The 12,445-nt window shown below is 34.6% G+C and overlaps 1 protein-coding gene across 1 annotated transcript; it reads right to left on the reverse strand.

Annotated features, from left to right (window-relative positions):
- Positions 1-10,097: 10,097 nt before the first annotated feature.
- Positions 10,098-11,834, reverse strand: LOC139870708 (uncharacterized). The gene is made up of 3 exons (XM_071858493.1): positions 11,541-11,834; positions 10,873-11,098; positions 10,098-10,660 (listed from the first exon to the last, which is right to left on the reverse strand). Exons 1-3 carry the CDS (start codon positions 11,799-11,801, stop codon positions 10,206-10,208), a joined length of 942 nt encoding a protein of 313 aa, XP_071714594.1. The 5' UTR covers positions 11,802-11,834; the 3' UTR covers positions 10,098-10,205.
- Positions 11,835-12,445: the final 611 nt, after the last annotated feature.

Here is a 12,445-nt window from a genome sequence, read left to right on the forward strand (position 1 = left end):
ATGAGTATATCAATAATGTGTTACTTCCGTCTAGTGGATCTAGCACTATTTGGAGCAAATTGGTTCAAAGTAAAGTCAACATTTTTATTTGGCACTCGGTCAGGGGTAGACTCTCGACGAGGCTAAATTTTTAGTACGTGGTATAGAGATATAAGAGATTAGTTGTGTTAGTTGTACATACCGAGTTGAATCTATCGAACACGTTAATTTTGGGTGCCCGGTAGTGAGAGACTTGTGGAGAAGGATTACTATTTGGATCGTTGCCTTCCTTTGATGTTTAGTCAGAATGGATAATGTGGTTTGAAGATTGAAAAACTCCCGCGGTTATAGATAATCGTCTATATGTTATAGTGGCGATGACTCTTTGGTATATTTGGAGGTATCATAATGGTGTTTTATTCGTTAATTTTGAGCTTAAGAAGAGTTGTCTTTTCAATTCTATTCATATTATTTCGTTAACATGGTATTGTAATAGGGGTAAATTAGTTGTAGTTCAAATGATTTGCTTTTAAAGCCGTTTTAATGCGTTCTTTTGGCCTTCTCTAGTATCTTGTTAGAGTTAGACTTGCACCAAACACAATTTTTAAGTGAGTGTAGTATATATCGAATTTGTTTTATGCGAAGAAAAAAATAAATATATACTCCCTTTGTATCAAATCTATAGTCCACTATTCTATTTTTCGGATGTCTCAAATTAATTATTGACTTCGGTAAATGGATAAGAATAATATGATAAAAGTCTTTTGTGCCCCTACTTTATTCATATAGGACAAAAAGATAGGTAAGAAGTAAGGGGTAAGACCAAGGTTGTAAAATTCGCTATTCGGGGATTTATCAGTCGGGACTTTGAAATGATTAATCGATAATTCGGGGATTAATCAGAGATTAATCGGATTGTACTGTATATATTTAAATATTAAATTTTAAAAATTATATGCGTAACTATAGAAAAAACTATAAACATAAAGAAAATTTTTAACATAAATATCTAAAATTGTTCATTTTACTTCAAAACTATAAAAATCTAGTTTAAATTCATGTTAAAATGTTAACTATTTTTTACTTTAACTGACTTTGATTACCAAATTCGATTTTGATCCATCAATTGACGTTGACCGTTTAATTAAACGGATTTTTGAAAATCGGAATGGACTACTCCTAAAAATGATTAATCGGGGATTAATCGGCGAGTAATCGGGTTTTTTTACAACACTGGGTAAGACTGAAAGTAAACCAAAAAGGTACATGTTGTTGGAGTATGATACAAATTCAAAGCGAGCGGAAGCATTTTTAAAACTTTACAAAATCATACTCTTCCACGGATCATTGTACAAAACTTTAGCAAACAAAATAAATTAACGAAACCGAACAAGAGAAGATTAGAATACAACCTTTGTAGCCTTTTGAAGATCGATTTTAAAACTCAAAGAAGAGTTCCTCTAAACGGTAGACACCCAAAGTTCCAACCTTGTTTCGATCTATACCTTCTACTTAACGGATCTTTTCTTCTTCCTTATTTCCACCAAAAATGGAACCCAATTATAGATTTCAAGTATTTTGGTTACTTGAAAATGAGAATGAAAAAAATAGCATTTTTGTATGTGTGTTTTGTATCTTTTCCATTACTTTTCCAATACCAAGACTTGGTATTATATATTACATAATTGATATAATTAATACATCTAGTACAAATGTAATAAATAAAGATTTGGAAAGATTTGCAAAATCAAATCTTTATATAAAATAAGATTTACAAAATCAAATCATATTTTATAAATCAAATCAAATCTTATATCTTATATAAAATAAGATTTGCAAAATCTAATCAAATCTCTACATATTTAGATTTGTAAGTATATGTATACACATAAAAAAAAACTTACTTAATTTATTAAACCATTAACTAATGATTAATAAATTAATTTCCGATTAGAAGGTATATCAAACAATTTTATGATTGGTCGTTGTGTGTGACCGAATAGGATAAATGGACTTTTATTATTTAATGTCATGGGCATATCTTCGGAATATATGTACCACGGTCAAACCACGGTCGAACTGTAGCCAACCCGAGAACATATTTCCAACAGACTCCCACTTGCACTGACATTAATAATATTGGTCTGTCTTAAAAGACACACCATGTGTAACAACTAGTCTGCTACGTTACACTCCTATATTTTGATTTATATCAATCATCCTTTTGTTCAAGATATCTATATGAACGTGTGACATGGTTAAGTGTCAATCATCATCGTTCAAGATTATGTTTCCCGATGGAGATTTGTGGTGATCAAATAGACTGCAATTGTATTAATTCAGTCGTAGCATGGCCATGCATTTAATTCAGTACAAATTAACGAGGGGCCTAGAGATATCGCTTAAACTCGCTTAAAGAAGAAGGAAAAAATTGCTTCAACTGTGTAGACATCCACCACATTCCATGATATAACTAATCTGCTCCCTTATGACCAGCATTTACGCACAGCATTAGAAACAGGTCAAAGTATAACATAGTTTGTGTCAGAATTTCCCATACATATCCACTCTAGGATAAATGATGTTGCCATCTTAGAGCTTACCTTTTGACTTAAAAACCATGAAGTAATGTCTAAGTGTGGTCATTCCAGAACCTTGAATCAACTATCAAGTTCCTCATGAATGTAGTTTCATATAAGCCTATATTACTACACTTTATAGTAGCCTTAATTCAATTCTCTCTTTCTTAGAGAATGACCGACTGTGGAAGTTTATGAAATAATATTCATTGGAAGTTAAAACATGCAAAATGAAACATGGCAATATACAATGAAATGATCGCATCGTGCGTATAATATAATCTCAATATATTAATCATCAGATCAATTGCAACATATATTATTACCCAATGTTTAAAGTTTCAAACTTAACATAAAAATACAATCAAACTTTATCATCAATGACATGAATGTCAATAGACATGCTATGAGCATCATGCTTAGTCTGTGGCAAAGGCTTGGTGAAAGGATTAGCCAAGTTCTTAGTCGTGTCTACTCTACTTAATAATATGTCATTTTCTGCTACAAGTTGACAGATGTAATGGTACTTTCTGAGTATGTGTCGTGTGCGCTTTTATGACCTCGGTTCTTGAGCCAAGACAACCGCACTCACATTGTCGCAGAAAATCTCAACAGGATCATGGATTGTAGGAACCACGCCCAGATCCCCGATGAATTTCTTTATCCACATGGCCTCTTTAGCAGCTTCATTTACCGCTATATACTCGGCTTCTCTCGTAGAATCATCAATAGTACTTTGCTTGCCACTTCTCCATGTGACGACTCCACCGTTCAACATAAATACAAATCCTGATTGTGAAGAGCAATCATCTCTATCTGATTAGAAACTAGCGTCAGAGTATCCTTTGACGCTCAGCTCGTCATTCCCACCATAGACCAAGAACATCTCTTTAGTCCTCCTAAGATACTTTAGAATGTTCTTGACTGCTATCCAATGAGCTTCACCAAGATTGGCCTGAGAACGACTAGTCATGCTTAGTGCATACGACACGTCAGGCCTAGTGCATATCATCGCATACATGATCGATCCTATAGCTGAAGCATATGGAGTCCGACTCATGGTAGCTGACTCCAAGTCAGAATTAGGACTTTGAGACTTGCTCAATATCATTCCAGGGTTCATAGGAATGCACCCTTTCTTGGAGTTATGCATACCGAATTTCTTCAGTATCTTATCTATATATGCACTTTGGTTTAGCCCCATTAATCTACTTGACCTATCTCGATAGATCTTTATTCCCAAAATATATGATGCATCTCCTATGTCTTTCATGGAGAAACATTTCTCTATCCAAGCTTTGACATCTTTCAATGTTGGGATATCATTTCCCATGAGTAATATGTCATCAACATATAGTAAAAGGAAGACTACAACACTCCCACTAGACCTAACATAGACACATGGCTCATCTTCACCTCTAATAAAACCAAATTCTTTGATTTTCTCATTAAAGCAAAGATTCCAGCTACGAGAAGCTTGTTTAAGTCCATAAATGGACTTTTGAAGCTTGCACACACTATTAGGATACTTAGGATGTACATAACCCTCAGGTTGTGTCATAAACACATCCTCTGTTAGTTTACCATTAAGGAAAGCTGTTTTTACATCCATTTGCCATATCTCATAGTCATAAAATGCAGCTATGGCAAGAAGTTTTCTAATGGATTTCAACATAGCTACTGGTAAAAAAGTTTCATCATAGTCTACACCATATTGTTGCGTGTAACCCTTAGCCACCAGTCTGGCTTTGAATGTGTGTACATTTCCATCCATATCGGTCTTCTTCTTGAAGACCCACTTACACCCAATGGTTTTAGTACCTGGTATATGATTAATCAAGGTCCAGACTTGATTATCATGCATGGATTGGATCTCGTTGTCCATAGCCTCCTTCCATTTGACAGACTCGGGGCCTGTCATTGCTTCCTGATAGGTGTAAATTATATTTCTTTGGTGTTCAACGCACTCTATCAGATCTACGTATGGGTGGTGGCTGTAGGCCAGTTTCTCTTTTAACTGCAGGCTCGTCGACCTCTTGAGGAAAATCGGTTCCAATATCGGTTTCCATGTCGGTTGATTCTTGAATTTCTTCAAGGTCAATTTTGCTCCCACTGGTTCCTTTTAATATGAGATCCTTTTCAAGGAAGACTCCCCTTCTGGACACAAAGACTTTGTTCTCAGTAGGGTTGTAAAACAAATATCTAAAAGAATCAGTCGGGTAACCAACAAATAAACACTTTTCGGATCTGGGTTCAAGTTTATCTTGAGCTTCACGACGAACGTAAGCCTCACAACCCCAGATTCTTAGATATGAGAGAGACACAATTTTACCATGCCATATCTCATAAGGTGTTTTAGAAACTTTCTTGGTTGGGATGAGGTTAAGGATCCTTGCGGCAGTTTGTAGGGCATAGCCCCAAAAATTGATTGGAAGCTTTGTGCGGCTCATCATGGATCGAACCATATCAAGTAATGTTCGATTCCTCCTTTCAGCCACACCATTATGTTGTGGTGTTCTAGGATGGGCTAATTGTGAGATTATCCCACAACCCCGTAGATGATCACGAAATTCATCATTAAGATATTCACCACCTCTATCAGATCGGAGAATCTTGATTCTTTTGTTCAGTTGATTTTCTACTTCATTTTGGTATGCCTTGAACACTCCCAAAGTTTCAGACTTTTGTTTAATTAAATAAACGTAACCATATCTACTGAAGTCATCAGTAAATGTAACGAAGTATCGTTCATTGTGTCTAGTAGGCGATCTGAACGGACTGCACACATTAGTGTGTACCAATCCCAACAGATTCTTAGCCCGTTCACAGTTTCCTGTGAAAGGTGCCTTTGTCATTTTTCATGATAAGCAAGATTCACATTCATCATACGATATTATATCAAATGATTCTAGAATTCCATCTGACTGGAGTTTGGCTATGCGTTTCTTGTTTATATGGCCTAAACAACAATGACATAGATACGTTTTATCCAAAACATCTTGGATGAATCAACATTATAGATTGAACTATCATTTAGCTTTGTTGTGGTTTCTAAGATGCCTTTACAAGGACTAGCCTTGAAATAAAACATCCCATTTTTGTAAACAAGTATTGATCCATTATCAAAACTAAAAACAAAACCATCATTAAATAAAGCATCAAAAGATATAATATTTCTTGCCATTTCGGCACTATAGCAAATATTAGATAAAATAATACATAGACCAGTATCAAAAGAAAGCTTGTATTCTCCAATCATGTTAACAGAGGCAATGTTCTTATTCCCCATGATTAGATTGAGCTCTCCGGTCTTTAGCTTCCTACTTCTTGTGAGTCCCTGCACATTTGTACAAACGTGAGTACCACATCCTGTGTCCAATACCCAGGAATTAGAAATAGTAGTATTGTTTAGTTCAATCATGAACAAACCTGAAGGTACAACGACACCCTTAGCCCGTAGTTCATTAAGTTCCTTCAAGTACTTACTACAATTGCGCCTCCAATGTCCTTTATCCCCACAATGGAAGCATATTGCTTCTTCAGAAGACTTGGTTTGCGGGATCTTTAAAGTAGAAGAGTTAGCAATGCCCTTAGGTTTAGGTTTGAAGTTGGACGTGCCAACCTTACCCTTGCCCTTGTTCTTGCCCTTTGCTTTGTTTTTCTTCTTCTTGATCCCACTTTCACGAATGGCTAGAACGGTAGTTGCGGGTTTAGCTTTGGCCATGTTAGCCTCAGCAGTTTTCAACATGCCATGGAGCTCCGTGATTGTTTTCTCCATATTGTTCATATTATAGTTCATAATGAATCATTCATATGCACTAGTCAGCGAGTTCAGGATAAAATCCGTTGCAAGCTCTTGACTTATGGAAAAACCAAGGCGCTCCAGTCGGTCTATGTACCCTTTCATTTGTAGTACATGGACACTAACGCTACTTCCCGTTGCCATTTTACAAGATACGAGAGCTTTCACAGTGTCAAACCTTTCTTGTTTTGCTTGTTGTTGGAACATGTCTTTGAGTTGGTTAAGCATGTCATACGACCCTAAGCTCTCCATGCCCTTTTGGAGCTCCGGAAACATGGTCGCCAACATCAAGCATGCTACCTCATTAGACTCGGAACGCCGTTTTTCAAACTCGTCCCTAGCCGCTTGAGTAGCTCTCGATCCGGGTTCTGCCGGTAAGGGTTCCTCAATCGCCCTGATATTTCCTTCCATCCTAAGAGCAATTCTTAGGTTGCGAAGCCAGTCCATGTAGTTCAAGCCCGTAAGCTTGTCCTTTTCGAGGAGCCCTTTAAGGCAGAAATTAGTGATTGATGACGGAGTAGGATTTGTGTTTGTTGCATACATCTATCATATTTTTAAAGTAAGTTGTATTAGTTAGTTTGATATGTTTAATCCTTGTTAAGATAATTACCCAAGTGTGTTCAATATTCAAACAATTATAATTAACAAGGCTAAGATCCATATTTCACTTATGGTAACGACGGGTTTACCGCGAATCGCCAATCATAAGCTATTTAGTTAGGTAACTATATTACCAATTTTATCCATTATGAAATTCTTAGGTTCTGCGGGATTTAGTAATAATTAATTATTTCACTTGGCATGTTTAATCCCTTCTACGCTAATCCTTCCTCGTGGCGGGTTTGCCTCGAACCACAATTTCAGATTGTAAACCGTCCGTGATAGATACACGTGAAATCCGGCCCAAGACTCTCGGGTATCGCGAAATTCACCTCACCCTTCCCAACACCCAACTAAAGTCCGGCCCAAGACTCTCGGGTATCGCGAACTCTAACAGGTAGAAGGTTCAGATGTGTGTACTACTCATGGGTAGCGTAAAGTTTACATTAAAAACGGGGTTTTGTTTTCTTTTAGCAAAAGTAGTTTATTCCATTTTAAAACATTTGCTAATTATGTATTGCGTGTTGCGTTTGTTAAACTAATTTTAACCAAACCATTTTAAGTGATTATTGTATTTTGTTTCTATACTAATTTTCTAGCTAGCATGGCATAGACAAATAAGAACACAATAATAATCATGACACGCAATTATCGGTAGTATGCCTCGAGTCCTATGCGTTTTTTCGGTGAGCCAACACACGGAAAAACATGGTCAACTAGGGACATAACCTTGTGTGAGAATTGGCTCCCACTAAAACCGCCATCTCCATTATATGCTCGGATGGGCCGCCTTGTGAACATCGTCTTCTTGATTCCAATCTTGGTTGCATTATCTTACAAAATAACTATTCTATTTTCTATACTATTACAAATACAATATAAATAGAAAGACGACATGCAAGTCGTTTAATAAATTATTACATTTATCCCGAATAAATAATAAACACGACATGCAAGCCGTTTAATAAATTATTACATTCATCCCGAATAAATAATAAATTAACTCATACAACTAAACATCCACACAAGGGTCTTATTGAGGCAAATACTGCCGATTTCATACAACAATCACATACATAACAAATGGAGTGTCAAATATCCATTTTCATGAAACATATTTCGATAAGGATTGATTTAAACAACACTTAATGGCACATAACAAATATCAATCCTTGTTTACATAACTTATGTATGTAAACCCACTTCATATTTTGTAAGTATGGTTTTCATGTCAAAACCATCCAAACAAACATATTATGTGAATTAAAACATGTTGGAGATTTATCCACTTTAACAAAGCATAAAGTTTAAAATTAACAATTTTAATTTTCTCATTTCATGTAAAACATGAATATAATTTATATACTTTATTTTTCCAAACTTTGAATCACTTTTAGTCAACATTCAAGTTACCTTATCAAATTTTCGGATTTTGGCAGATTCATGCATGCAACTTCAGATGGTCATATCTTACTCATTTCTAGTCCGTTTTCGATGAATTTTTTTTTCAAATTTAAGTTCTTTCAGTTATCTTTCAAATGCATTGGTCTCATACAATAATATTGAGTTTAAAGCCCCGAAACCGTCCATCAAAGACGGACTGTCCAAGCTGAAAAAAATTTCTTAAATGAAAAAAATGAGTTTAACCCATTTTACATTTTGCCAAAATTCAAGATTCAAATTAGTATTTAGGAAACATAAAACATAAATCATGATACTTATTTTGCATATTTGTTATGCATAATCATCTCCAAGAATCGTGCACAACACACTCATCAAAACCGATTATCATAGAGTACTTGTACAAGATGGCTCGGATACCACTGTTGGAGTATGATACAAATTCAAAGCGAGCGGAAGCATTTTTAAAACTTTACAAAATCATACTCTTCCACGGATCATTGTACAAAACTTTAGCAAACAAAATAAATTAACGAAACCGAACAAGAGAAGATTAGAATACAACCTTTGTAGCCTTTTGAAGATCGAATTTGAAAACTCAAAGAAGAGTTCCTCTAAACGGTAGACACCCAAAGTTCCAACCTTGTTTCGATCTATACCTTCTACTTAACGGATCTTTTCTTCTTCCTTATTTCCACCAAAAACGGAACCCAATTATAGATTTCAAGTATTTTGGTTACTTGAAAATGAGAAAGAAAAAAATAGCATTTTTGTATGTGTGTTTTGTATCTTTTTCAGTACTTTTCCAATACCAAGACTTGGTATTATATATTACATAATTGATACAATTAATACATCTAGTACAAATGTAATAAATAAAGATTTGGAAAGATTTGCAAAATCAAATCTTTATATAAAATAAGATTTACAAAATCAAATCATATTTTATAAATCAAATCAAATCTTATATCTTATATAAAATAAGATTTGCAAAATCTAATCAAATCTCTACATATTTAGATTTGTAAGTATATGTATATACATAAAAAAAACTTACTTAATTTATTAAACCATTAACTAATGATTAATAAATTAATTTCCGATTAGAAGGTATATCAAACAATTTTACGATTGGCCTTTGTGTGTGACCGAATAGGATAAATGGACTTTTATTATTTAATGTCATGGGCATATCTTCGAAATATATGTACCACGGTCAAACCACGGTCGAACTGTAGCCAACCCGTGAACATATTTCCAACACATGTGACATGTACTTTTTCTTAAACTGCGTGTTTTTGTTCGAGGACAATAGATTTAGGACGGAGAGAGTAATAAAAATAAAAGTTTGGGGTTAAAGTTATGAGGGAGTTGTCTGGCCTTTAGAGGACTTCCTCTATTAGCTTTGATAGTGGTATAAGTAATTCACTCAAACTGATTTCATTTATGGATACTTGGAGGGTAAGAAAACTATTTCTTTTATTTGGATTAAAGGCTTAACCGCCTGACCCACTCCGAATAGAAAGATTGAGGGGTCCAGACGGCGGATACTTTCATTGAATATGAGACTAAGACTACGACTAGAATGGAATTGCTCCGTTAATAGATTCAGTTTCGCATCCGCCCATTTAATAGATTTCTTCGTGCCTTGGTTTTGATAAAATTAGTTTACCTTTCAATAACAAATATAGAAAAACGTTAAAGAATGAAATTTATATATGTTGGCATTATATGGGAAATTTAAACTCTAAAATACGCATTAAAAGCTTAGACAACAACGAAATAAGCCAAAATTGGTTTTAACTGCATACAGTGTATTTTAGGTTTCAGCAGTTTAGTACTTTCTACAAAACTTTAACGGCATGAGAGCATAAGTAAGACATATTCGGCAAGCCGTCCAAAAGATCAATAGTTAACATTGAAGCTCCGGTTTTAGTCGTTCGACTCGAATAACCGTCAACTACCAATGGCTTGATCAGTGTCGTGGTTGTGATCGTGGTTCGCTCTTTTACATTAAGCCATTTTGCTTGCATGTATCCTTGCTTTCTCCATGGTCCCAAATGCATTTTCTTTTCCGTCATAGAGTTTTTCGCCGAATTGCTCAATATTTTGATCACATTTTGTAATCGATCAAATTTTCCCACAAATACATTAGGAAGTTTGTATACTAGACTATTGTATTCCTCGCTTCCTTTCTTCATTTCAAATTGGCCAAGAAATTCTAGCTCGATTATAACCTTAATCTCGCCTTTTTTACGATTAGAGTCATCATTGATCACGTCCACAAACGTGTGTTCTCCTGAATCACAAAAATATTAAAATGTCAATTCGGTAAAGAAAATAATATACACCTAAAAATAACAAAATATCTAAATGGAACTTTGTTAGAAAGAATTTATTTTTGAAAGTGATTGATTTTGTCTTGTTGTAAATTAAAAACGTGTCGAAATTAAAGAAAAGTGTATTTGTGGTTAGTATTTGCACGATAATGAAATCACAAAATGCAATTACCTGATGGAATATCTAATGAACTCTTCCATTTGGACTTGCAAATAGCTGAATTGTAACCTGAAATTCGTAGACGATTACAAATTCCGCTCATCTTGCAATTACGACAACCACCGGAAACTGGTCTCAAGCATGAACATACATTCTCAGCAATCTCAAGTTCATCAAGTACTTCTTTGGTTATGTTTCGGATTTTTGCTTCTAAATTTGTTGTCCTAAATAACGTGGCCTTAAAAAAAAAATCAACAAAAATTCATAACTAAGGTAGAGCTTTATAAACATTGTTATTATTGTCTTAAACATTAAAAATAACAATAATAATATTTAATGATTGTTAAAACTCACGACAATCAATATTATGAACTTTTTTAATAGCGATGCACACGAGATGTTTGTTGATCGAACATACACTAGAACAAAAGTATAATCTAATACTTAAAAATCTAATACTTGCAGGAAGTTTAAGATTCAAATATTGTGATAGTTAGGAAAAAAGTTTGAGAACAGCCACGAATTACTTAGACCGCATACATCAGTGTAACAAGAGTTTGTATTAAAATTCTCTCTGTTAAGATCAATTTTAAATGTATAGAAAATCGGTTATATATCAACACGAACAAGAGAAACCTTTTCACCTTTGGATTAAATTCTAATAAGCATACGACACTTACATGTAAAGTTTCGCGTTGATTCTCCCAATATTTGATTTTATCTTCAATAATTTCAGGGGTTTCGCTCTCTCCTTCATTTTCATCTTCGGTATTATATTGAATATTTTCAGACGATAACATAACAACTTCTTCAAGAAACTCGAAAATGGAACTAGATAATTGAACAACGGGTTGATCATGTTGCTGATTTTCAGTGTTGTGATTATAATTTGGTGATAAAACATGGTGATTCATTGGAGTACGGGTACTGGCTCGACCCATGACCAATTTCGGAACCTTTGGCGTGATCAGCCTTTTTTTTTTTGCAATGATATTAATCTATGAAAGTGTTTTTATATAGCGTGACAAATTCCACATGTCATGTTGTTATTGGATGTGAGTAATCTGATGAGGGTCAAAGATGACAGGTTGGATCCACTAGTCAAGATACATGGAGTATTGTATTTGAGATATATGCTTCAAAGATTCGGATTTTTGTTCTTTAAAATAAGGAAAATGAAATCGGTGAACTACATTGAAGCTCATTTTTATTTTTATTTTTTTACGAAAAACATAATAATATCAACAAATTAACAAATCTTACGATCAAAAAGTGAATCCACGCTAAGATCTCTTTGTTAAAAATTTGGTTTCAGGTCCTAGGAGAGGCACTGATTTTTTGCACGTTGGGATCTCTTTCTGGTGGTTCGTGGAGGTTGATGGTTGTTGGTATTGATTGGTTCTCTGATTTTCGACAAATTAACAGGCCATGGTTCGTTTTCTGTCGAAAATCGTTTTAGGTGCATTCGGGTCTAAGGTTTTTGTTAGAATGCAGTCAACAAAAGTCAAAATTACCGTATTTGGTAATTTTGACTCTAGGATCAGAGAAAGACTCTCTCATCATCTCCTGATTTGTAGAACTCACA

This window comes from Rutidosis leptorrhynchoides, chromosome 1 (assembly GCF_046630445.1).
Source record: "Rutidosis leptorrhynchoides isolate AG116_Rl617_1_P2 chromosome 1, CSIRO_AGI_Rlap_v1, whole genome shotgun sequence".
NCBI classification, from domain to species: domain Eukaryota; kingdom Viridiplantae; phylum Streptophyta; class Magnoliopsida; order Asterales; family Asteraceae; genus Rutidosis; species Rutidosis leptorrhynchoides.